This window comes from Panthera leo, chromosome B4 (genome assembly GCF_018350215.1).
Source record: "Panthera leo isolate Ple1 chromosome B4, P.leo_Ple1_pat1.1, whole genome shotgun sequence".
Taxonomy (NCBI): Eukaryota; Metazoa; Chordata; class Mammalia; order Carnivora; family Felidae; genus Panthera; species Panthera leo.
Window position 1 is genome coordinate 131,982,077 of NC_056685.1, and position 26,460 is coordinate 132,008,536.

General features: G+C 60.0%; 1 protein-coding gene across 2 annotated transcripts; it reads right to left on the minus strand.

Moving 5' to 3' along the window:
* Window positions 1–1,867: 1,867 nt before the first annotated feature.
* PDGFB (platelet derived growth factor subunit B) lies at window positions 1,868–20,736 on the minus strand. 2 transcript variants are annotated; one of them, XM_042947843.1, is made up of 7 exons: window positions 19,600–20,736; window positions 11,658–11,754; window positions 9,273–9,362; window positions 7,643–7,848; window positions 6,145–6,289; window positions 3,683–3,833; window positions 1,868–3,306 (listed from the first exon to the last, which is right to left on the minus strand). In XM_042947843.1, exons 1-6 carry the CDS (start codon window positions 19,660–19,662, stop codon window positions 3,709–3,711), a joined length of 726 nt encoding a protein of 241 aa, XP_042803777.1. In that variant the 5' UTR covers window positions 19,663–20,736; the 3' UTR covers window positions 1,868–3,306; window positions 3,683–3,708. The 2 variants fall into 2 exon arrangements, with proteins under 2 accessions (XP_042803777.1, XP_042803776.1); XM_042947842.1 differs by having other exon boundaries at window positions 9,261–9,362.
* Between the last annotated feature and the right edge of the window lie 5,724 nt (window positions 20,737–26,460).

Sequence of the window (26,460 nt, forward strand, 5' to 3'; positions counted from 1 at the left end):
GTCAGGTGGCAGGGACCAGACCCCTCTGTCTTCCTCCTCCAATCTCAGTATTTGGCTTGAATCTCATGGCTCAAGATGGCTGCTTGAGTACCGGGCATCATGACTGTATTACAGCCAACAGGGCAGAGGAAGGGATCAAGAAGGGAATGTCATCTCCTCAGCAGAGGGGTTTCTAGAAGAATGCCATCTAACTTGGCAGTTCTAAGACCCACGTCAAATTGCTATAAAAGCCCTTGCTAGACACAGACACATGGTAGGGGCTCAAGAAGGTAAGAACATGAACGAACGAATGAATGAATGAATGGAGTCGGTCAGTCAACCGATCACGCAACCATGGTGTCATTCAGCCTAACCTCTGCCGAGTTGTCACCCAGCTTTCACTTACATACTCCCAGTGACAGGGAGATCACTACTTCCAGGGCAAAATGGTTTTAGTTTTAGACTGTCCTGAGGGTAAGTCAGGTTCCCCACCTCCCGGGTTTCCCCATCAGCCTACCTAAATGTGGGACCCAGAGCACATTTAGAATCTTTTTTATGGGATGGTACCCAAGTCTCCGTAGGCAAGGGAAGGCACAGAACCCCACAGCTGGACCTTGGAGACCACAAATCTCCGGGTCATCTTCTTGCGTTTCAGATGAGGCTCTGACCAGAGAAGGGCTATGGCTCAACTAAGGCCACACAGCTGGCTAAGGGCTGAGCCCAGGTCAGACCCCAGACCCACCTCTCAGCTGTGTTCCTTCTGTGTGTTTTTGTTTTTTAATTAATTTTTTTTTTTCTGGGGCGCCTGGGTGGCTCAGTCAGTTAAGCCTCCAACTTCGGCTCAGGTCGTGATCTCGCGCTTCGTGGGTTCGAGCCCCGCGTCGGGCTCTGTGCCGACAGCTGGGAGCCTGGAGCCTGCTTCGGATTCTGTGTCTCCCTCTCTCTCTCTGTCCCTCCCCCACTCATGCTCTGGCTCTCCGTCTCTCAAAAACAAATAAACATGAAAAAAGAAAGTTTAAATAAAAATAAATAAATAAATACTTTTTTTCCTCATGTTTATTTATTTTTGAAAGAGAGGGAGAGACAGAATGTGAGCAGGGGGAGGGCAGAGAGAGAGGGAGACACAGAATCCGAAGCAGGCTCCAGGCTCCGAGCCGTCGGCACAGAGCCCGACGCGGGGTCCGAACTCGTGAGCCGTGAAATCGCGACCGGAGCTGAAGGCGGTTGCTTAACCCGCTGAGCCACCCAGGAGCACCTCGGCTGTGTTCCTTCTGAATTAATTCCACGTCTCTTCCAGGACCTCCTCCGGCCTTCCCCACCCTGGGTGTCCCCTCCCCACAGCCAACCCCAGCCTACGATGCAAAGGACCCGGTTCCCTTGCGCGGATGCTCACGCTGGAGAAAACCACCTCTCATCACTGCCAGTGACAGGCACAGGGCTGGGACCTGTGGTCCGCCTGTCAGGGGCTGCCGCAGGACCCAGACCTGCAGGGTGGGCCGAATGGCTCTTACCCACCCCCCAGACGGGGGGCCTCCCTCAGAGCGGCAGACCCACATGTGTATGCACCCGTGCGTGAGTGTGCGCGTGAGTGTGTGCCTGAACTTCCCAGAGCGAGAGGAACACAGAACAAGCTGTCCGTAAATCCTGCCGATGCGGGAAGGGTTAACTGTCACGCCCCATGCCAACAGACAGAACGCCGGTGGATTCATTCGTTTGGTTTTGTTTGTGGTTATTTTTTTTTTTTACAACTTTAAATACGGAATATAAATAAATTTACATTTAAAAAATAAAAGGAAAGCCCCCAAAAATATAATCACCAACTTTACAAACTGAAGAGAGCAGATTTTGGAGGGGGGGGGGTAAGGGGGAAAGTGCAGTGGGGTGGAGGGGAGGGAGGTGGGAGCTCAGACCCCACCCCAGGGACCCCTGGGGATCTTTTCCCTTTTCTCCCCCACTCCCAGCCCATGAGCTGGTTTCCTGGGAGGAGCCACCACGGGTGGATCTCAGAAGAATCTACTCTGGGGGGTAGCGTGCCCGGGGAGAGCGAGGGCTACCCCCTCCCTTGGAGATTCTCTCTTGGGTTTTTCACGCCCGCCTGGAAGGGGAACTGCTTGAGCTGAGGACTCAGGAAAATAGAGGCCAGCTGGACAACGCGTGGCCTCCCCACCCAACGTGGGCTCACTCTCCTGTCCAACCACCCCAAGCCATTGGCTGGGTCGGGACACAGCCAGTCCACATGGAACCATCATGTCGATTAGGAACAGGATCCCTTTCCTCAAGACATTTTAGCTCCATCTGCCAGAAAACTGTCCTAACAAATACACCAACGGGCCGTGTTCTACGGCGTGAACAACGACCCCTGCACGCGGTGCCCTTGCACAGTGCACACCCTGCACGAACCTACACGGCAGTCTCGGCCGGGCTGGGATCCGAAGCTCAGCCCCCTGCTGCCCTGACCCCTGGTCTTCGGCCTAATGGAGCAGTGAGTGGGGTTATTTACGGTCTCAGCATGGGGTCCAAGGAGTCCCTCGGTGGAGCAGAGGAAGACGCAGGGTGGAGGTAGAGAGATGAAACAGAGGAGGTGAAGGCAGGGGAGTGGAAGGAGGCAGTGAGTGCCCAGATCACCATCCATGGTGGCTCCAGAGCAAACTTCATCTCTAACCCATCTGACGGGGCACTTGGCTGCCGGGTACTCGGGCCACGCCCACCCAGAGGAGTCCACGTCTTCGAAGATTTCATATATAGAAAACGAAAGGAAGCCACTATAAGCAGAGGTGACCGGGGAGAAAGAAGTGACTGGGCCTGGGCGCCGTGGGAGGATTTCTCTCCAGTCTACGGTCCAACGCGTGGTCTCAGCCACAGGAGGACGAGGCACCCTGGCCTGCCTGGGGGTGCTCCCTTCAGAGCGGGCCAGGGGTCCTGGGACCGGGCAGGCCATCCATGCCTAGAGGGCCTCAGGGCCACGCGCAGGGTTTCAGGCCAGTCCACGGCGCTCAGGTGTGAGCCGGGCCAGGAGCTGGGGAAGGGAAGCTCCTCTGGTCCCCGAACGGCGATCCCGTGGGTCTCTCTTACACTTCTATGCCAGATTCTCGGGGTCAGCGGAGGAAGACAGCAATGGAGTTCAGGTCCTTCGTGTCCTTCTCGAGCTCCCGGGCAAGGCGCTGGAGGCCAATGAGGGGACCCGCTGGTGGGTGGACAGGCGCGTGGGAGGGGGGGAAGCACCATTGGCCGTCCGAATCAGGCATCGAGACAGACGGACGAGGGGAACAATATTATCACTCCAAGGACCCCATGGGGGCGATACAGCAAATACCATATTAAATAACCCTGTAGGCCAAGCAGAGGGAGACAGGGGGTCAGAGACAGCCTGGGGGCTCTGGCCCATACTCACACGCCTCCCTTGCCAGGGGCAGGGAGCTGAGGCTGACCAGCCATCCCTGGTTTCCAGCAGCGCTCAGGGCTGGGGGAGTTGAAGTTTAGACTTCCCGCTCTCTTAGGGCATGTAGGGACACAGCTGGGCTGGGGTCCCCAAAGACCCTCACCCACCTGCCCCATGAGAAGAGTCAGTCGAAGTTGGGCGGAGGGGATCCAGGCTTAGAGCTCAGATTTTTGTATGGGGAAATACCTCTCTGCAGCCCAAGCCACAGGCCAGGGGAGAAGAAACCCCAGGGGCCTGGACCTCGGGTTCCCCACCTGGCCTCACCTGCCCACACGCTCTTGCAGATCCCCCTAGGCTCCGAGGGTCTCCTTCAGTGCCTTCTTGTCATGCGTGTGCTTGAACTTCCGGTGCTTCCCCTTGGGGGGCCGGCGGACTCGCACCGTCCGAATGGTCACCCGAGTCTGGGGTGTCCTGGCTGCTCGAGAGAAAGAAAGGGCTTGTCAGCAGGTGGACAGCCTCTGGAGGGAGCCATCTTAGCAGATGAGGAAACCGAGGCAGAGAGACCGGGATTCGAACGTAGGAGTCTGCCTCTGGACTCCATGCTTTCAACCACTGGCCTACGAATCACAGCGCTTGTGAGCCTGGGTCAAGGTTAGCACTTAGGTCTCTTCCTCCTGAGCCCTTAGGTCGACATCCTGGAAGTGAAAGCTTTCTCCGCTAAGCTCAAGGCCGTTTCTTCCTGGGGGCCTTCCCCAGCGATCCCAGCTCTTTGGGGCCCACACCGACCTCCCACCTCACAGACACAGCCCGCCCTGAAGCAGTCAGCCCATCTCTGCAAACAGGCAATGTAAGGATACAGGCAGGTGTCAGATGCCCCTTGGGGGAGGACATCTAGAAGGGCCATTAAAGGGCCCGGAGTCTGGACTCCAAGGATGGGGTCATCGGCACAGGACACGGGGCTGGGCAAAGCCTGAGCAAGCGTGAGGTCGTCACGCAGCTCGCGAGTGACAGAGGAGAGTCTCGAGCCCAGGGGGTCTGACACCGGCCACCACACGGGCCACACCACCACACCGTAGCCAAGCCGCGGACAGCTGCCAGCGGTACAGTCGCGTGGGGCCAAGTTGCTGAAACGGACATGACAAGACTTTAGGTCATCTATAGATTAGTCAGCTGAACAGGCCTTCCAAAATCTGGTTTGGAAAGTCGCAGGAAGCAAAGGCACGTAAAAGAACCACACTCCAAACACAAAGAAGAACATGAAGTTTCCCGAATAGGAACCACGCTACGTCCTATGGCGATTCCGTGTTATTTGATTTTCCGTGTTGTTCCGTGTTAATCGTAGCGATCATTTACAGCAGGTCAGTTTGAAGCTGGCAAATTATTAGTCTTCTCAGGGCGTCTGTGCCTTAGCTCGGCTCTCAGAACAGGACAAAGAGGCTAAGAGACAGCCCTGCCTTCAGGGGGCTTGTCAGATGTCTGTCCTCCAACAACAGTAAGTTACTGAAAATCAACACGTGATTTTTTTTAATGCTCATCTAATCCTATTAACTAAAAAATTCTTGATCCTTACTGCAAACGTGCGAGGAAGAAAAGGCAGCAGGACAGTCTAAGGAACCCAGAACTAGACAAGACCTGGGTTCTGGGCTAGACTTTGTCACTGTGCAACCTTCGTTAAGTCCCTTAACCTCTCTGTGTTCCAGCAACCCCTTTAATAAGACTGAAGGACCGACTTAGAAGGTCATCTCTCTGGCTCTCAAAGTTTTGAATTCTTTAACCAAAAGAAAATGATAAGGCAGGTAAGAGCGAGCGACTGGTGTCAGAGTGAGAGAAAAGCCCAGAATAGAACTTGAGGATACCTTGATCCAGCTCTCCCCCTGCCCGGGACTGGCTGTGTGACCTTGGGCAAGACCTCAGCCTCTCTGAGCCTCAGGCACCTCTTCTGCAAAATGTGGACCAGGTATTTGGATCAGATCATTTTTTTGGTCCTTTTCGACTCCAGTCAAACTATGCCCCTGAAATTGTGAATTCACGAAATCGAAAGAGAGGAACACAGCTCCGGTTCCAAACATCCATCAGATGCCTGAGCCCCATCTGTCGCTTCACTGCTGCAGGATGGCCCAGTCTCTACCCACACATCTTCAACAACAGAAACTCCCTACCGCACAAGGCATGAGATTCCATCTTGGCCCCCTGACTGACAGCTTTTGGCATATAGAGTTCAAATCCCTCTCCAGGGGCTTTTCCCCCACTGGTCCTGATCCCCACTGAGGGCCATAAGGAATTAGTTTGACTTCTCACCCCCAGGACAAGTTGTCAAGTATCTGAAGATGATGTGCATGGAACCTTCTCTTGTCCCGCCATTTCATGTGCTCGTTCAACAAAGTAAGGGGCTGTGGTAGCAGGACAGGGATGGGGGCTGCCCTGGACAAGGTAGTCAGGGTAGACCTCTAGGAGGAGGTGACTTCTGAGCTGAGACCCAAACGAAGAGGCTTGTGAAGAGTTGAGAGAAGTGAGTTTCGGAGGGAGAGTGGCATGTGCAAAGGCCCTGAGGCGGAAACACATCTGGCCACGCAAAGAGGTCAGGTTGGCTGGGGTGGCCTAAGTGAGGGGGAATGGTTGCCAACAAGGCTGGAAGGCCAACCGGGGGCTAACATTCTCACGTAAAGCTTCGGATGAATTTAAGCAGGGGTATGCCTGGTCCAACCTCCCCCCCACCGGCAGCTGCCACAGGAGAAGCGAGCTGCCCAGCTGAGCCATTCAGAGGCAGACCCCGGACCAGCGCTTACCTCGCTGCTCTTGGGAGCTCCCCGGGCTTCGGGTCACGGGTCGTGCAGCCACCACCGTCTCACACTTGCACGCCAGGTGGTCCTCCAGGGTCACCGTGGCCTTCTTAAAGACTGGCCTCTTCCGCACGATCTCGATTTTTCTCACCTGGAGGACAGAACCACCGAAGTGCCTCTGGGAGACTACGCGGGCAGGGGCCGAGGGAGCCCGCCTGCCTGCTCTTCCCTCCCCAGTGTCCCCCCGCAGGGATCTTTCCTCGAAAGCGGGGCGTGGAGAGAGGCAGGGCAGACACTCTGGCCCAAACAATAGCAGGACCTTGCCCTCTACCCCTCTTGTAGCTTTTCCATCAAAACAAGCCCTCCCGACCTGGCCTCCAGCTTTGGCTGCAGCCCCCTTGGAGCTCCCAGAGAGGGAGAAAGGCATTTCCGGGTTGAGCGTAGGGCCTGCGGTGTCCCCATTCCCGGAGCGCCAGCCAAGGTCAGGGGCTATGGCAGAGGCGGGAGATGGTTGTCTGGAAGGAAGTGGGGGGGAGGCTTTATCCAGGAGGGAGGCGGGCAGGGGGAGGTCAGCTGTCAGGTGTCCATCCATAGAGCTGGAAGCAGTGGGGACAGGAGATACCGTGACAGTGGGTGGTGCGGTAGAGAGTGACACTTGTGATCTCGGGCACGGGGCCCAGGCCTGGGATGGATGGTGGGCAGGGGGAAAGGCCACAGCTGACCTCAGGGAGGGGAGTATGGTGACGCAGGTGGAGCCTTTGGCAAGAGTGGGGCTCGCCAGCCGGTGCCGAGCCCTGGATGTGCAGCTCGGCCCAGCCCGAGTCGGTGTGCAGGCGAGGCGGACCCGAAGGGCACAGAAACCTCTCCGCGTGAATCAGAAGACCGCCGAGGCTTCTCTGGCCCTGCCTTGCCCAGCGTGAGACCCGGAGCTCCCCCGGGCAGCCTCTACTCTAGGATTTGCCTTGAGTCAGAGTGCACACCCAGTCTTTCTAGAAAGGAGGCAGGGTTCAGCATTCTGACTCTGCTAGGGGCTGCCCCAGCTCTTGCAACGTCTGCTGCCCGGAGGGCCTCTGCCCCACCTCCTCGTGAGGGACACGGCAAGGAGCCTCAACAGGTCTGGAGGAAAACTGAGCAGCCCAGAACATTCTGAGTGCCCAACAAATGCTTGTAGACCTGTCTCTTCCGGGGACCTCTTGGGATTTCATCCTTGCAAAAGAGGCAGCACCTTTCACTAAATGTCCCACACCTGGCCCTGCCTGGGGGTCCGCCTGTGGCTTTTGGTTACAGCGGCCTGGGTGGCCTCGAGGACTCACAGGTGGCCTCAGAGCACCTGCCCAGAGAGCGCCCTGCAGGTGGCCCTCTCTGGATGGAGCCCGGGGGCCCGCCAGGAATGCCTCTCCGCCCCTACGGAGCGAGCGACGAGCCCCCGAGGGCAGCCCCCGGGGGGCAGCCCAGGGGTGGGGGTGGGGGTAGGGTGGGAGTGGGGTGCGGGCCCCCCGCGCACCTGGACAAGCCGCAGCTGCACCTGGGTGGGGCGGCATTGCACGTTGCGGTTGTTACAGCAGCCGGAGCAGCGCTGCACCTCCACGCAGGGCGGCCACACCAGGAAGTTGGCGTTGGTGCGGTCTATGAGGCGCCGGGACACCTCGAACACCTCCGTGCGTGTCTTGCACTCGGCGATCATGGCTGGCTCGGCGACCGTCGGGGAACCTGAAGGGAGAGGGGGCCTCCGTCAGGAAGGTGGGCCTGCCCAGAGCCCCCACCCGGTGGCCAAGCCCAGCGGGGGCACTGCTGTCCCCCAGAAATGGCAGGCTAGGGGCGCCTGGGGGGCTCAGTCGGTTAGGCGTCCGACTTCGGCTCGGGTCACGAACCCATAGCTCGTGAGTTCGAGCCCCGCGTCGGGCTCTGTGCTGACGGCTCGGAGCCTGGAGCCTGTTTCAGATGCTGTGTCTCCCTCTCTCTCTGCCCCTCCCCTGCTCACACTCTGTCTCTCAAAAATAAAACATTAAGAAAATTAAAAAATAAAAAAAAAGGGGTTGGGTGATCCCCACTTCCTTCAACCCCAGGGACAGTTTTCGCGTCCTGGCTATTATCAGCCGTGGGACTTGGACAGGCTGCTGATGGGCCCTCAGCCTCAGTTTCCCCATGAGATCTACACCCCAAGAACCGCCTTAAGGATCCAGTGAGATCATTCAGAGAGTGCCGGCCTGTCGTAAATGTCGGCGTCCTTCCACCAGCCCTCGGTTTCATTCGGCTATTTCACAGGTTTATGGGCTTGCCCGACTCCTGGCTCCTACTCACTTATTATTTTGTAACCAGTCTTATGTTGCCATTTGACACGGTAATCTATTCTTAAATCCTTGCTTCTTTCAACGCCTGTTCCCTCATCTACGTGTGACATGGGATGACAGAGCCTATATCGCACCTGCGGATCTAAGGGCTAACGTGAGTGGCCTAGAGCAAGCGTCCAGTCGACGCTGGGGCTCTGTCTTCGTTTTCATATAGAGACGCTGCCCAAATTCACAGAGGGAGGAGTGGAACTCAGGCCACCGACTCTTATCTGGAGGTCCCCGAGCCACTGTCTACAGTGTTGTGGGGACTTCAGGTGGGCAGAGAGGAGGAAGGGCTTAGAGCACGCACTGGCCTCCCCAGGGAAGGCTCCCACGGGACCCGGGCGGGTCCCAAGCTCTGCCTGCTGACCCAGGAGGCAGCCCTAAGCCGCGGAAGGGACACGCAGCCCACCAGGATGGCACCGGGTCCACATGAGAAGAGCAGCTGGGATCCCAGCCCTAGTTGTTGCTAGCTGTGCGACTTCGGCCCTGTCTGCCCCTCTCTGGGCCGCAGTTTCCAACTCGACAAGATGGGGTTAATGATATCTGTCTCCCGGGTTGAAGGAATGAACAAATGCGTTTAAAACCACTATATTTAGGAAACCGTGTGTGTTGGGGGACGGGGCGTGAGGACTCAACTCCTCGATATAGTGTCTTGAAGGACAGTTGTACTCTCTTACAGTTTAAGTCAGTCCTAAGTGCCGGACGAACGGGCGGCCCAGAGCCGGGGGCGGGGCGCCCGCCCCACGTCTTCTTCTCTGGCTCCCACTGTTGAGAAACCACCATTCTTACCCGCAGCCTCACCTAGGCTCCTTCTCCCTCGGGATAAGCTCTCCAGCTCGCTTCCAGAATGGGATCGAGTTGAATTCAGGTCCAACTCGGCTCTGTCTTCGTCTGCAAGGCAAGGCAAAGCACAGTCGGAATGCACCCTGATAACCGCTGGCCCGTCCGTTGGTGGGGTGGGGGCTCCCCTGGGGGCTCCGGGGTAGGCAGGAAGGTGGCTCCTTACCCGTCACTGGTACCCAACTCGAGACAACAGTCTCCCTTTCCAGCTCCCTGTAAACCCGAGGGTCCTGGCTCTGGAAAGGGGCTCTCCAGGAACCCCGGGGTGGCCGTGGGGCTCAGGAGGGGGGTGAGGCCCTGCCTGCATCCCTGGCGGGCCTTCAGCCCCACTCTGGGCTCTTCGGCCACATTTTTGGACAGAACCCATGTCAGTGGAGTTAAAAATAGCCCTTCCCTTTCGCTACTGTAAGCGAACCCTCCTCAGCCTCCAGGGCAGGGCAAGGACCCAGAGCTCGGAAGGCCAGTTTCCAATGCCCCTCCGCCCAGCGTTCCCATAGGAAGTGCTGAATGGAGAAATTCCCAGAATCCCCGGGGGACCAGCTTGCCCTGGACACAGCCCCTCTGGAGCCCCGGACAATGGCGCAGCTGAGCGGGAGAGAGGGAGGAGGGAGAGGAGCGGGGATGAGGGCTGAAGGCAGAGAGGGGTGGGGAGCCAGCCTGCTGGGATGGGGGTGCCCGTACCCCGTGCCCTTCCCAGCCTGGGTTTTGCTCCAGCTGCCAGTGTCTCGCTCACTGTGTTTGCCTCCCCCCTCTAACCTTTGGCCCCGGGGCCGCCCTACGGTCCGTTTATTCCTCAGGGGACAGTCTACAAACTACAGCCTGGGGCGCCCTCCTCTCGGTGTCATAGCTGCTCCCTCTCTCCAGAGGCAGCCAACTCCACTGTGGGAGGTGAGGGCCGGACAGGAGGACTTTGAGCTCAACACCGAATCCTGGGCAGACCCTTCTAGCTCTCTGGAGGCTGAAGAGTCAGCACAGAAACCGAGGGGTGCCGGGGACAAGCTCCCGCCCCCTCCACGCAGCCCCTGGTCGCTCCTGCTGTCTCCCCTTCCTCCTGGCCCCGCCAACGCCAACGCCAAGGCTCGTGTGCCCTTCCGTGTGGGCTCCCGGGGGTTCCTGTCTGGAGGAGACCCTCCTACAAATCCTACAACCCGTGCATTTCCATCCGGCCTACTGCTCCCGTGCGTCAGCGCGTCTGTCTGTCCCTCTCGCTCCCTTCCTTTCTCCCTGCCATCTCTGGAATGTCCCTGGTGGAGAGGAGATGGGGGGAAAGATGTGCTTTGTGGCAAGGTTAAGTTGATTAGGAAAAAATAGCCACATGGTTGCCTCGAAACAGGCCCGCTATTGAAAACCTCCGTCTCCAATCCCGACCCCCACCCGGGGTGTGTAGGGGCTGAACGAGGGTGGGGGCCAAGGGCCTTGGAAAGAAACCGCAGAAAGGCTAAATTTGGAAGTTGCCCCATTGTGTTGGCCAGGGCTGGCCAGTCGGGCATGGGGTGGGGGATGTGGGAGACGTCGGGTGGGGGGCCGAGTGAACAATAGGTGGGCCCAGCTGGGGCCCCCTCCCGCCTGCCTCGCCAGCCCCCGGCACAGGCGGGTTTGAAAGGGCCCGGGAATGCTTTTGAGAGGGAGCCAGGGGCCCAACGGGGAGAGGAAACAAAGACAGGAAATGCTGTCCCCCGTAGATAGGAGTCTGGGCAAGGATTACAAAGTGACAAAGAGACAAAACCCTAGAGGGACGGAGAGCTGGGGGTGCAGGGGGGGCGCTGACCGGGGCTCCAGGGAACAGGCCAGAGGTTAGAATAGAATGGAATTTGCTCTGAAGACAGCGTTTATAAATACATTCCTGACCCAGCCCGCCAGCCCGGCCACGTGTGTGCCACCAAGCACGTGCCCATTCGCTGAGGGCACTCTCGGGCGAGGGCAGGGTTGCCCGCTGGTCTGGGCCAGGTGTCCCCAGGAGACCTTACAGACCGGGCCCCCGGCCAGAGGGGCAGGGAGATGTCTCCTTCGGCACCACCCTTCCTGGCCGAGACCACACCTGGATACACATTCGGCGTGTGCCCCAGGCACCTTCTCCCTGCCCCCCTCCTCCTGGCACCCGACCCTGTGCGCCAAGCCAAGGCAGAGCCACACGCGGGTGCTTCTCCCGCCACGCCCCACGTCCCGAGTACCAACCCATCCACCTACTCAGCCCTGCCCTGGACAGGTGTGGCCACGCCCTCCCTGGGCTGCCACAGGCCTCTAGTTACCTGGAAGTCGAGGAAGACAGGACGTCCCATGCCCTGCCCCTCGCGGCTCCCCAGGATTCAGTGGGGGCCCAGAGCACCGAACAAGGATTCAATTTACCTACGGAGTCTCCGTGTAGCAGGCGCTGGAGATCATCGAAGGAGCGGATTGAGTGGTCACTCAGCATCTTGTAGAGTTCCTCGGGAATGGGGTCCCCCTGCCAGGGAGACACCATGGGGCCAAGTGAGCCAGGAGTGAGGGCTTTCCAGCCACGGCCCTCTTGCCCGCCACACCCACACACACACACACACACACACACACACACAGACACGCACGCACCCTCCTATGGAAAACTCCCACAAGGCCTCTTGGCCCTGGGCAAGCGGACAGCCAGGATGGGGGCGCGGGCAGGGGGCGGATTCCAAGCCTGACAACCGGAAGCACAAAGGTCTAGGGGCCAGGACCTGCAGAAGCCTCTAAGAGCCAGGTCAGAAGCTCACCCCACACCCCCACACACGAAGCCCAGCTTGCTCTGACTTAGATCGGACTACGTACACATCTGTCTCCCGCATCACAACCCCTGGAGACTCTCTGCCTCCACACGTGACAGCCAATGACAGCCAGCATTTGTCAGACGAGATCTAATTCACCCCCATTTTACGGATGAGAAAACAGAGTCGTAGCCGCCAATCAGCAGCAGAACCTGCATTCAAACCCAAGGCTTTCTGACGGAAGGACCTGTACTCCAGCCTCCTGGGTCCGTGAGGTATTTCTAAATGCTTGCAGAGTTGGACAGTCTCAGGAGGCCACAGGTACTAATATCTCTATTTAGTCTCTTGCTCACAAGAGGAGAGGAGGGAATCCTCAGTTAGAGACGGGAAACCTGAAAGCTAACCCATGCCCCATGCCCAACCAAACCCTATTTTTAGAGCCCCTCTGGCCTGTTACCAAAAACACTTGAAACTTAATAAGTGCTTTAACAGGCCCCACTCAGAGCCGGGCTTCCTCCAGGGAAACCACAGGCCCCACAACAACATGAGAGCAGCCTGATAGGAAGGTCACGGCCACGTCCCTCATGGTCCACGAGGGGCTGAGGGAGACCTGAGGGGCTGGTGCGGCAGGACTTGAGAAGGAATGCATAATCTGGACACCCAGTGTCTTGGGGCAAGGGAGGTGTATGAATGAGACGCTGCTTTGTGTACAAACTCACACCCGTGGAGAAACACACACACACACACATGTGCACACACAGACACAGGAAGGCATGGTCTTGTAGAAGGAGCCCTGGAGGGGGCGCCGGCAGACTGGACTTACTGAGGTTCAACAACTCTGTGCCTCAGTTTCCCTGGATAAGGAAGCGGGAGCTTCTGCACTAGTCAGTTCTTGGAACGTTCCAAGGACTGGAGTCCTCACTGGCTTTGCACAGGCTAAGTCCCTGCCCGACAGGGGGGAGGAGGTCATCTACCCCATGGCCAGCCCCCGGGGGCTCTCCCCACAAGCTCTGTTAGGAGCTTTGTGATGGATCAGTTTCTGGCTCCCCCAAAGCTCTGTTTCCTCAACAGTTAGCATGATGTCTGGGAACAGCTCTGCCAGGGGTTCTGCCATGCCCATCCAGCTCTGGCCACCCAAGTCGGCCTTGGAGCCAGAAGACGCAGGGTGGAGTGTGGATATGACTGCTTCTAAAACGAATTCCTTGACGGGGCACCTGGTGGCTCAGTCAGTTGAGCTTCCGACTTCAGCTCAGGTCATGATCTCATGGTTCGTGGGTTCGAGCCCCGTGTCAGGGTCTGTGCTGACAGCTCAGAGCCTGGAGCCTGCTTCCAGTTCCGTGTCTCCCTCTCTCCGCCCCTCCCCTGCTCACGATCTGCCTCTCTGTCTCTCAAAAACGAATACATGTTAAAAAAAAGATTTTTAAAATGAATTCCTTGAAACCCCTGAGCTCAGCTTTTTCATGTGAGTGTGGCACTTATAATCCTGCCTGGCCTCTAGGGCTGTTGGGAGGTTCAAAGAGAAGAAAGGTTGGGGGCCTCGAGTAAGCTTGGCCGGGAGCTGGGGTCTTTCCTTCAGGGTCCGCGACTATGAAGCTGGGGCTGCATATGTGAGGGGGGAGAGAGACATCTTACGTGCCTTCCCTACCTCCGCCACGCTCTGCCTCCTCCGACTCCAAGAGAGAGACCCTAGGTGTCTCCAAATGTGGACACAGCGCCCTCCCCACAGTACGGAAGGCAGGTGGCCGGTCCCCACTTAAGAGGGAGGCAGACTGCGTCCCCTGAGGGGATTATCAAATGCAGAGAGCTAGATGCTACCCTTGTACCCTACTAACTGCCCCATGACCTCAGGCTGGTCACGGCCCCTCTCTGGTCCTGGCTCTCGTCTGTGAACCAAGGGGTTGAAGACATTTGACTCCGTCCTAATTCTGCCTGGGGTGGCAGGAGAAGCAGCAGAGGAAAGCTGAGGGTGGGGGTGCCCAGCCAGGTCTCCAAGCTGTCTGTGCAGTAACGATGCAATTAACCTCCCAGGAGGGGGGGCCCAAGCACCCCAAGTGCCACGCCGCATTCCTGCCAAGAACTCCTTGTCCACTGGAGAGCACGCACGAAGGACTCTCTCCTTCTCCCTGGGGTTCTCTCCTGTATGATTCTCCCACCTCCTCCCCCAGGAAGACCGCCTGGGATATTTGCCCCCACCCCCTAAGCAAATTGCCTCCTAAAGAAAGAGTCCACTTTATTCTAAGCAGAGAGGCCATCCCTGCACCTGTTTCCAGTAATCTGGCCACTAGATGCCCAGAACTCGCTAAGGGCCCCCTGGATTTGAGAATAATAACACAGCTTTTATCAAGTGCTGACATGAGCCAGGCACTGAGCGGAAATGCTGTGCTAACCACCAATGCCAAGCGGCTGGCCCTGTTGTGATCCCCATTTTCCAGATGAGGAAGCTAAAGGCTTAGAGAAATGCAGTCAGGGGCCACAGGTCTCTACGCAGCGACAGAGCCGCGCCCGTCCCTCCTCCAGCCCACCACGGAGCTTCCTGGCATCAGATGTCGCAGAGCAGCGGTTGGTTCTCAACCAGGGACTAGAGGGTCCTCAGGAGACACTGGCCGTGGCTGAGGCACTTTTGGTGGTCACCCCTAGAGGGGCACCACTGGCCTCTGGCAGGTGGTGGCCAGGGATGTGGCTGAACATCCTACTACGCACAGGACGGCCTTCTGCAAGAAAGAATGACCTGGCCCGAGATGTCAACGACTCTGTAGTTCAGGAAAGAGCAGGGACTTCAGCTGCCCAGGAGACCTGGCCTCTTGGCACTAAGCCTTTTGACAACCTGAAACCTGAGAAAGCTTCTGTAGCTTTTAAATGGGGCTAAAATAAGACGCGACTGGTGTCACGGGGAGGCGGAGTCGCACCTAGCTGAGCAGCCAGCAAATAACGGGTACTTAATGAAATGTCGCTGTGGCCAATTCCGTCCTTCAGTGCGGCTCCTGTGAGGGCAGCAGCGAGCAGCCCACACACGCCCAGGGCCAGCAATGCGGGGCATTTTTGAGGATGACAATTGGTGGGTGGAGAGCTGCCCTGCCAGGGGGCGAAGCGTATGGCTTCGCATTATCCCCTGTGCTGGGCCCACAGGAAATGGCCCCCAGGCCCCCACTGGCACTGCCTGGGGCCTCGTGAGCTGGCGGGTCCCTTCCGGGGCCGGGGGTGGGGAAATTCAGCCTGTGGTCAGCTCCAGGATGAGACGCCCCGGGGGAGACTCGCAGGGGCACCTGCTTGGGGTCAGAGGCTCCGCTCGGCGGGGGAGGGCGAGCCACCGGGAGCCCCGTTTTCCTGGGCACAGGTTCGAAAAGCCTGTTTAGGCGGGCAGGGAGGGAAAAGAGGCATGGCATACGGATGAGGCTGCCCCAGATCCCAGGCCTGGGGTTCCTGACAGGGCAAGGGCGTGGTGAGAAGCCGCTGGGGCACAGCCAAGGCAAAGAGCCTCCTCCCCGCCCCGCCCCACCCCCAACACCAGCTGCAGGAGGGCACGAGCTAGCGTGAGGCCAGGTGACTTACCTGCTCCCAACCAGGCTGGCAGATCAAAGGGGCTTGGACCCCACCCTCCCCCAGGGCCGCAGCTGCACACACAGAGACGCAGGCTGTGCTCCACTCCGCTGAGGGAGAGGACACTGGCACAGCCCAAGCAACCAGGGGCGTTGTCTGGGTCTGGCGCAGAGAGAAGCCGACAAGGCCTCGGAGCGCCCGCCTGCCTGACAGTCTCGGGCCTGATTTAGATTCCATGCCAAAGCCAAGCCCTTTGAAGAAGCCTTTTCTGGGCAGACCACAGAAGCCATTTAGAACCAGACTTCCCCACCTAGCATTTCCCTTCTCTATTGCTCCTGGGACCCTCCCACCCCTCCTGAAGGTCAGCCCGGCCCCACACTGGAGCAGAAAAACTGTCAGGGCTTCCAGAAGGGCCAGGGCAGCAATTACAACCCCTGGAGCCCGTGGCAGCCACTGCCTCTGGGGCAGGAATCTGCGATTTCCAGAGACGTTAGTTAATTCTGCTGCTCCTGGGGAACCGTGAACCAACCTTCGCGTGTTTGGGGGCGCCCGAAACCGAGGCCTAGCTCAAGATACACGGGATCTCTGCAGTCTGATTTTCCTTCTGTTTCTTCCTCTGGCCTATCCAATCTTGGCAGTCCAAGTCCCAAGAAGAGAAAAGAAAGACAAGCCCCTCTCTCAAGATTGGGGGTGGGGGGTGCTCCAATGAGGATGCCTGTGGGAGGGCAGAGTAGCCGGTGCTGCCCTGGGGGCCAGGACTCAATGAGGGCATGTTTATAAAGCACTTAGCAAGTGCTAGACACATGTCTGGTCCTTCCTCCTCACCGCTCCCCCACTCCCCCCCCCCCCCCACTGTCCTTCCCACAAATATTTACAGATTATCCACCTTGGATCAGGCACCGTTCCAAGAACGGGAGACAGTGGTGACTGAGACAGACCCTCTAGTGGAGTTTAGACTAGTGAGGAAAACAGATAATAACTGACTCAACCAGAAAATGAAATAGCTGTCCTAGAAAGGGCATGGGGGGGGGGGGGAGGAGTGGGGGGCAATGGGCAAGTGAGAGAAGACTGAGAAGGATCTAGGAACCCCCCGGCAAACACGTCTTTACCACTCTCGCCACTCCCCGAATCAACCTCCCCCCCCATACAAGCACCCCATTCGAGGATCTGCACCAGAGCCTGGAAATTCTGCTTGGTCCTAAACCTGCAGACACTTCTAGGGGTGGGAGATGCCAGCAAGTCGGTCTCCGGGCACCTAAGGCCATTAGCAAACCAGGAAGGAGCTGGGTGGTAAAGGGCTGCCAGGCCCCGTCCCTCCTTCCGGGCAGAAGGGTGCTAAGGCATCACATGACAGCGGAGTGAGCCTCCCGGAAGCCAGATCAGCTGATGGGAGATGGGACCTCCTAGGCCTCCACAGACCCTCTGCCAGGCCCTGCATCAGAGCGCCCACCCCTCCTCCCCAGCTGCCCAGGCCTCTACCTGAGGCTCAGGCCCCGGACAAGGCCAGCCCCAAGGCCACCTCCACCAGCAAGCTCTCTCGAAGCCTCCCGTCCCCTACTGGCCCTCAAGTGGATGGGTTTTCCCTTTAGGGCTCCTCCCCCAGAGACTCCTGAGGCCGAAAGACAGGGGCTCAGCAGGAACGTGCTTCGGAAACTGCAAAGCACCACACAATTGTGGGTTCCCCAGGGAGCGCGTGTCCCAAGACGCTGGGAGTCAAGTGAGGAGAAAGGCACCAGCTTCCGTGCCATAGGGTCCCCCCAAACACACTCACCCACGGAGTTGGGGAAAAGGAGGAGGAAGTGCTGGACGAAGCTGGAAATGGCGAGGGCAGGCCCCGGGAAAGCCTCATCCAGCTGTCACCAGGCTTCTCTAGAGCCCGCTGGGGATCAGCAAAGACACAACAGCCAGGGGGGAGCCCCCTCGGCGGCTCAGGGTCCTCCAGTCTTGGAGGTTCAAAGAAAGGCTTATTTGAAGAGAGAAATGCTCCAGACATCAGAGCGCCCCCCCCCCCCAGCCCCGTTGCGTCAACACCATTTTCTGCCACCTGGGGGGTGGTTGAAAAAAAAAAAAAAAATCCGCCGAGGGAGAATGCTTGAGGGGCGTCAAGCTGACCCGAGCAGGCAAAAAACAGTGGGTGCTATGGAGCCAGGACCTGCTGGGAGGGTCCCTGTTTCCCCTCCCTGTTAGTGCCCAGCAAGGAAATGGGGTCACCACCGAGGTGATGAGGTTCCAGGGCCCACGGTAGGCCCACCTGTTGCACGGGGGATGGGAACCTGCTGCTGGGCGTCTAGGGGCCTTGCGTGCCCGTGTGCGTGCGTGGGTGGGCGCGCACGTGTGTTCAGGCCGCGTGTTCGGGGGCCGTGCGTACGTGTGTGTGCGGTGCGCGCGCGTGTGCCCCGCGTGTGCACGGGCGTGGCGGCGGCGGCGGGCGCGCGACCCGGCCGCGGTAGTGCGTGCCCGTCGCTCTGCGCGCCCGCCCGCCCGCCGGAGCGCAGCATCGCCTCCGGCCAAGAGTGTGCATGCGTGGGGTGAGTGAGCGAGTCCGGGGGCCGGGCGGGGTGGGCTGCGGAGAGCAGCGGCGGGGGCGCCGCCGTTCCCAGGACGCCCTGGCACCGGGCCCAGCCCCCCAGGCCCCGCGGCGAGGCGAGGCGAGGCGGCAGCTGGGGCCGGCCGGCGCCCCCCTCCCCAACAGCTGGCCGCGGCCCGGGGGGCTGCGGAGAGGAGGGGAGGGGGCGTCGGGAGGGGCCTGCAGGCGGCCGGGCCGAGAGCCCCGCGGCCTCCCTCCCGGGTGCGGACCGCGGGGGGTTGGCCGCGGAAGGGCGGGGCCCCAGGGCGGGCGGCCGGCGGCCCTCGAGGAGCCCCGAGAACAAAAGGAGACGGCGACGGCTCCTCTGTGGTCAAAACAACCTGCGCTGGCGGCGGCCCAAGGTCTGGCCGCGGCCTCGGAGCCCTTCACCTTAACCCCTTCGCCGCCGCCTCCTCCTTCCTGCGCCTCGCTGGACGCCCGGCGGGGTGGGGGTGGGGGTGGGGGGGGCGGCCCTCCTCGCGAGCGGGCGAGGTGCGGGCTCCCGGTCGCGCGGAGGCGGGACGGGACCCAGGCGCGCCGCGCTCCCGGCCGCGCTCTCCTCCCCTCCACCTAGCGCTTCCTCCCTGCCCCGCCCCCTTTCCCACCTGGATTCCGGGTGGACTTGCCAACTCACTGCTACGTGAGGCTGGGAGGGGTGGGGGGTGGGGGGTTACAGATCCGACCTAATAGCTCCCGCAGACGTTTTTACACCCCACCTGCCTTGCGGCTACGCTTTCACAGGGGCGCTCCGCACCCTGCAAGCGGGGGAGAGAGGCGCTTGCCCTCGCAGGGCGCGGGCGCAGGTTTGGCGGGGCCTGGGGCACACACCGGCCCCGAGGGCTGGATTCCTTAAAAGCCTCTACTCCTCCCCCAGTTCCCGAGTGCCCGAAACCTCTGTCTCTCGGCACCCCCCGCGCCCAAGACGCCAGCTGCTGCCGGACTCCGCTCCGGGGCGGGCAAGCCCTGCGCTAGCCCGAGGGCGCCCGTCCCGACCGGGAGCCGGAGCCAGGGTGGGGAGGCAACCGCCGGCGCAAGGTTGGCGTGGCTGCCACCGGTGCGCGAGCTCGCACCTCCCGTGCAAGCCGGGTCCTGGACGGAACCTAGGCTGGAACCGAAGTGGGCTTGGGAGGACGCGCTGGCCTCTGCACCCTCGGCACCACCCCCACTCTCTCTCCCTTCAGGTTCCTGAGGGGTGGGGGACAGGGCCACACACACGCTCCCCCGACGCTAAAAGGGCCGGAGATCTGGGATCGCCCATGGGAAAGCAAGCCACCCCCGCCCCCTCCCCTCAGAGCCTGGCACCTCCCGCACCTCGCGTCCCAGCCCTCGGAGGTCACCTAGCGCCCGGCGCTAGGCCCGTGGGCTGCAAGGGTCCAAAGTTCACTGCAGGGAGGGGAGGGGGCGGCCAGGGGGTGAGGGTGGGCGTAATGAATGAAGCGAACCAGCCCCAGCCGCCGTCGCAACTCACCTCGGGGCTGACCAGACGCAGGTAGCAGCAGAGAGACAGGAAGAGCGCCCAGCAGCGATTCATGCCGACTCCGGGCCCGGCCCCGCGGGGCCCCGGACGCGTGGACCGAGCGCGCCGCCCCCGCGGCCAGGGTGGGGGGCGGGGGCTGGGGAAGGAGGTGGGCTCGGCTCGGGTCTGCGGCGATCAGGCGCTCAGGCCGCTGCAGCCGCCGCCGCGGCTCACCCGCATGGCCCCCGGGCGCCGCCGCCCCCGGCCCCGGCTCCGTCGTTGGGGGGCTGGGGAGGGCCTGGGCGCGGGACCAGGGTCCGCGGCCGCTACCTGGGCGGATCCCGAGCCCGAGCGAGCATCCACGGCCGGGGGTCTGCGTCGCGAACCAGCCGAGGCGTCTAGCCGTGTGGGGGCGCCCAGGGGACTCCAACCTCCAAGAGGAAAAAGAACACGGCAGCCGATGGTTCGTCTTCACTCGCCGACTATAGGCGTTTTCCTCTGCCCGCTGGCTTAGCTTTTTTGCAACATTTTCTAGAAAGGCCCCCGAAGTCGGAAAGTGCAGAGCCGGGCACCTCAAGGCCAAAGTCTCCCCCAAAAAACTTTTTCCAAAGTTGGCTTTGCAGCGGCGGCCCGAGTACCCGGGCAGGGAGAGGTGCAAACTCCCGCCCGGGCCGGGTGGGGGGGGCCGGAGCGTGTGCGCCTTGGCGCGGGGCCCGGGCGGCGGGCACGGCTGCTCCGCGCTCGCGGCGTGCCCGCTGCGCGCAGTGCCGGGCGCGGCAGACAGGTGGACGCGGCGCGAGTCCGTCGGTCCGTCTGTCTGCGCGCTCGCCGCTCTGGGCGTCCTCTGCGGGCTGTGAGCTGCGGCTGCTCCGGCTTCTCTTTGCAGCGAGGCTGGAGGGTGGGCCTTTTTTTTTCCCCCCTTTTTGCGCGTGTGTGTATGCGTGTGTGCGCAAAATATCGCAATCTCGGAAATGAAAGATGGGCGCTGGCGGCCAGAGGGGAGCCCTCAGGGAGGCAGCGGGGGAGGCTGCGGGCGCGCGGGGAGACAGGCGGGCTGCTCCCGGCGGCAGGAGGAGAAGTTGCCACCCTTTCAGCTGTTCCGGCCTTTATAAAGGAGAAGGGAGAGTGCTAGAGGTGGGTGGAGACTGCCTTTCCTCTTCTGGCCGAGAGTCAGCACCGGGAAGAGGGGGGGGAGCTCCGGGAGGGCCTGAGGCGGGGGCGGGGCGCTCAGGGGTCTCTGAGAGCTCCGCAGCCCCTCCGGCCGGGAGCCCGGCCCTCGCGAAGGGAGAAGTAGGGGCGACTGAGCGCCCCGCCCCTTAGCACAGTGACCGTGGCCTGATTTCTAGCCCACGTGGTTGGGGAGTCGTCTGCAGGGCCGCCGCCAGGACTCCAGACCCGCAGCCCCAAGGACGGCATTTGCATCCCGGCACAGGCATAGGGGGCGAAGGACTCCGGCTCTGCAGCTCGGTTCGCATCCCGCCCTGGCGCCGAGTAGCTGGGTCACCTTGGGCAAGTCACTTCCTCTCGGTGCTCTTCCATCTAGTCTCCAAGCGGGGTAGGGTTATCGTGAGGACTTCACGCCAGAGAGGCCAAAAGGCACCCAGCCCCGAGCCAGCCGCACCAACCCCACAGCCGGCACCATTCAGCTGAAAGCTAGGCCCGTGTCTCCGCCTCCTAGCTGGTTGCCTGGCACACCACGGGCGCTGCCAGCATTGGCTGGATTTGAATTTGTTGAACTGCAAAGTCACACAAATCCCCACAACCCTGCCGCATCTTTGCAGGGCGGCCATCACCGCTCCTGCAGCCACCCTGATGTTTACTACCGCCCTCGGCCCCCAGGTTTGGGGCCCCGGGGAGGGGGGGGGGCGGGGCACCCACGCCAGCATTCACACAGTTAACGCCTTCCGCCCCCAGCTCCTCCGAGAGCTGCCTGCCGTGTCCCTGCCTTCAGCAGTCACACGGTCACAGTCACAGAGTCACACGCGCGCACGCCAAGCCCCGCACCCACCACGGGACCCGCAGGCTCCCTGCATCGCCCGGGCCCTGGCTCTAGGACACCTTTATCCGGTCCCCTTGCAATGTCCCCGTCGCCTGCCCTTTGGACCCCACACATCCCTTTGGGATGCCAGCCTGCTCCTCGCACCTCAGACACGGAGACAGGCACCCCGCTGTCTCTTCATAAGCCATCTTCTTGGACCTAAGCGAGGGTGGCGCAGAGGAGGGAGGACTTCCCAGACGGGCCTCTTTACACACAGCCACCAGCACCCACCCTCCGCCCGGTACCACCTAGGCAGCAGTGGCCGAGAGGTAGGCTGCGGGCAGGTCACCTTGGTTCAAATCCCCGTGTGGCCCCTTGCTGGCCAAGTGTCCCTGGGAAGCTTAACCTCTTGCTACCGTGGTTGCCTCCCCTATAAACTGGAAATAAATCTCTACTTGGAGGGAGAGAAGGATTTCAAGGAGGCATGGGGAAATTTTAGTGGCAATAGGAACGTTTGTCAGCTTTGCTGGTAATGATGAGTTTACGGGGATGTACAGGTGTCAGAACTGATACGTGCAGAGTTTATTGTACCTCGATACGGTTGCAGAATTTTTAACTACCTCATACAGTGGTCTGGAGGCTCCGATGAGATAATCCATCTGGAAGGACTGAGCACGACGCCTGGCACATGGAGTGCATCGTTCCTTCGACGCAGATTTTTGACTGTTCCCTGGTAGCCGGGCGCTGTTCCAGGCATGGGGGGGGACGGCGCAATGCTAACGCGGGGCTTCTGGCCTGGAGGAGTCCTGATCCAGAAGATCATAGAAGTCCCGATCCAGAAGATCATAGAAGATCTGTCTGATCATCCAGACAGATGCATAAGCAGATAAATTAGGAGACAGGGTGACAAGGGAGATTGGGGGGGTGGGGTGCGAAGATAATCCCAGAACACAAAACGGGAAGCCTAAAGACTTAGAGATAAAACCACAGGCTGCTAGGTGATGTTGCCCTTGATCTTCTGTATCCTTGTCTATAAAAGAGGTGAGAACGGCTACCATTATTATTGAGGTGACTGTGTGGCAGGCAGTGTTCTTACGCTGCACGTAGCGTCTCAGTGCTCCCGTGAGGGATGTTACTCCTCTCTTACAAATGGGGAGGTTGAAGCCCAGAGACGTTAAGCAGTTTGTTCAAGGTCACACAGCCGGTAAGCGATAGAGCCTGGACCTAAACCCACGTGTTGCAGCTGCAGAGCCCTCACGCCTAAGCCACCATGCTGTGCTGCCTCCTGGCAGGTGACGGCTGACGATGATAATCATGACACATCTTACACAGGGCTGTTGTGAACACCAAACGCGTGAATATACGTACAAGGGCTTTGCCGGCTGACGGGGCTGTGCCGATAGGAGCTCTGACTGACACACGAAGGGCCGTAGGGGCACAAAGGAGGGAGCGCACAGCTCAGCCTCAGGGAAGGGAGGCAAAGCGGGCTGGCTCCTGGGAGCAGCATCACTGAGCGCCTACTGTATGCCAGCCCTGTGTGGAAATGTAATAAAGGAGACCCGGAGCTGGCACTCTGGGACCCCCCAGGCTCTCGAGTGAGATGGACATACTCGGGACAATCCAGATGTCTTTCTGCACTGTTAGAAGTGGCAGGACAGGACAGGATAGCAGAGGCCGCAGGGACCACATGGCACCTGGTCTGAATGCCATGTACCCTTTCCTGTACCTTCTCCTTGCAGCCGCCATGACCGCGTGGGCGTCTTTCCACACAAGCGGTTCTCTAAAGAACACCTCCTCCTCTTCCTCCTATGAGACTCCACTTAGCACCTCCTCCAGGAAGCCCCCTGGGCTTGGTGCTGGCGTTGGGTTCCCACAGCATGTGCCCCGGGGTATTGTCACTGCCCGTTTATCGATCTAGCACTAGACTGAGATCCAGGTTAACAAGGACCTCATTCCAGCTCCCACAATACAGCAGTTGTTCAATAAATGTCTGCCAAAGGAATGGATCAGTGAGTAAAAATCTTGCCTCTTTCTTCCTCTTGAGTCCTGGCCTTTTGGTACCAAGATGCCAGGCCCTGCCTGAGGGGTGGAAAGAGTTGGGGAGGGGGCTTGTAAGATGAGCCCCTAAGCCCGAATGCACAGACCTGAGAAGATCCCAGCCCATCTTTGGCACTGGGGCCCTGAGGTATCAGGCTTTCCGGGAGGTCTGGGAGCTGGTCATGTGGGCAGAGGGCCACACCCCGTAACTGTCACCGCCCCCCCCCACATCCCCTTGAAATGTCTGAGCCGAGCAGAAAACCTCAGCTAATTGCTGAGGGGTCTGCCCAAAGCCAGGGCTTTTTAGACTGTGTGTCTAGAACAATCTAAGTTCTCCTCCATCAAAAGCATCTCATACCCTGGGAGCAGGGGCCCAGGGCCAAGGAAGGAGCTGGCTTCCTTCCCGGGGACAGACTTGGGCCCTCAAGTGCAGAGTGGGCATCCCCGTTCTCCCGGGAGAGCCCTGGAGGACCTGTGCCAGGCCAGTTTGCTTTCCCAGCTTGATGGTGGGGCAAGTCAGGCTCCAAACTGGGGACAGTCCAAGGCCAAGCCACAAATGGCCTAAGGCCCCAGCCCCAGGCCGTATGATGGCAGAGTACACGATCTACCCCCACACCATGTAGCTGTAGTCAGCTCCCCCCGACCCCCTCCCTGTCCTGCCCTTGGCCTGCTGCCACCCCCACCCTCACCCGGGGAAGGGAGGTACGTGGGTGCTCATTTTATGGGTGAGGAAACTGAGGCTTGCAGGGGACAAGGGACTCGCCTTCCCATCAAAGATTGCCTGGGTTCGAACCCCGCTGTAACCATTTCCTAGCCCGTGACCTTGAACGAGTTACTTCACCTTTCTGAGCCTCCGTGTCCTCATCTGTAAGATGTGGATACCAATAGCGATTACCTCCTGGAGTTAACACATCCTCAGTGTTGAAAGCATGGAGTGAGCACTGCACGCACGTTGGTTAGTTACCAGGATGATCATTGTTAATACGCCAAGCCTCAGGCACATGCGCACGCACACACCCACCTGTGAGCTCCAGAGACAGGGCTAGGGGAGGGGCCCAGGGCTGGGACGGCTGCGGGCACGTCACGTGGAGGGGAGGAGGTCCTCACACAGAGCCCCGGCCACTTCTGTTGGAGACCCCCACACACTGGTGAGCCTCTGGCCACTGTGGCTGTACCCGGGGAGGCAAGAGAGACCCAGGAAGGCAGACAGACAGACAGACAGACCCCCCAGGCCTGGGGCTGCCTGGAGGATCCCTCCACACTGCCTCTGCCGCCTTGGGCCTCGTGTCCTGTATACAAAGGCAAGGGAAGCTCAGTGTTTGTTTTCCTGGGGCTGAGTGATGCATTTTTAGCTCCTCTAGTCTCCAGACGAGGAAGAGGATGTTTGGACGGGGCAGCTCAGATCTACCTGTCCTGGAAGCTGGCTGGAAATGGAGCAAAGCGCCCCCCCACCCCCGAAACGGGCTGGGAGGTGACCCCACCCGGGATCTGGTACTGGTCGGCTTTCCCCAGAGAAGGTTTGTCCTTACCGCACCCTTTGCTGCCCACATGCTGGGCCTCGGGTAACCGTGAACCTCACTTACAGAGCATCCGCCCCGGGCCAAGCGCTCCGCCTGAGCCAACTGCAACGAGGAAAATGTAGCAAGTGTCAGCAACGGAACAAAGGCACTGCCTGGAGGGCTGGTGCTCTTATCGTGTAGGGCACTGAGGCTCAGAGAGGGATACCAGCTTGCCCGGCGTCACACAGCAAGGAAGCAGCCGTGCCGGGATTTGAATCCAGAGCTGTGATGCCGAAGCCCACGCTTTTGCCGTCTCCCCGTTACGTGATGCCTCCCTGCGTGGCCTGGATGAGAGCTGCCCAGCGCTTCGTGTCGCTCTCCTTGCAGAAAATTAAACAGATTAAGTGAGCTACGTGGAGGAAGCCGGCAGGGCTGGAGGCGGTGGGCCCGGAGGACCCACAGATGGGAGGATGTGTACCAGATCTGGGTTAGCCAGCCCTTTCCAAATCGGGATGTCCTTGCCGCTGTGTTCCAAAGATTTGACTGGAGTAGGGCAGGAGGGAGAGGGGCAGGCAGGTAGCGGGCAGTGCCCCTCGATGGGGGTACCACAGCACACAGATCCCCCCACCCCCCGCCCCGCCAGCTTTCCGGAGGAAGGTATTTGTAACTGCAGGAAACACGACGGGCCTGTCCAAAGGATGGGAAGCTAATCACGGTGTAAGAGTCACAGTTTTGTCCTCGTTATTCCCAAGAGAAAATGAGCCCAGGCCTTGAGGTGCATTCAACCAGTCAAGCCACACAACGTGCCTACGAGAGAGGAGCTGTTTCACCCCCACTTTACAGATGGAAAAACCAAGGTCCAGAACAGCTTTGCGTGGTCGTGGATGAGTGAGGGCAGAGGTGGAATTCGAACCTGGGCAGACATGACACGCAGCCGCCCAGTTCATCTGGGCCCTGCCCTCACTCACCTACAGATTTTGGCCTCGCTCCACCCCCATCTGGGGCAGGGCCCTCTGGTGGGCGCTGGGCCGGACCCCTGGCTGTAGGAGCCTCCTCGCTCTGTCACTCACCGTGGCAGGCTGACGCTGGGCAGGGGAGGCCGCTAGAAAGGAGACACAGGTGGCAGGTTATGGATGGTCATTGCCCCCCGCCCTTCCTTCAGCTTGCCACCAGAGTCCCTGTCTCCTCCCACCGCCATTAGACAGCCCTCTTTTGGGAGAAAGTCTGACACAGCATCAGTGGTCAAGACCATGCCGCTGCAGAACAAGCCAAGGGTGCTCAGAGAGGACATCTGAGGTTCAGAGACATCACGTGACCCGCCCGAGATCACACAGTGAGTCAGGGACAGAAATGAGGGAC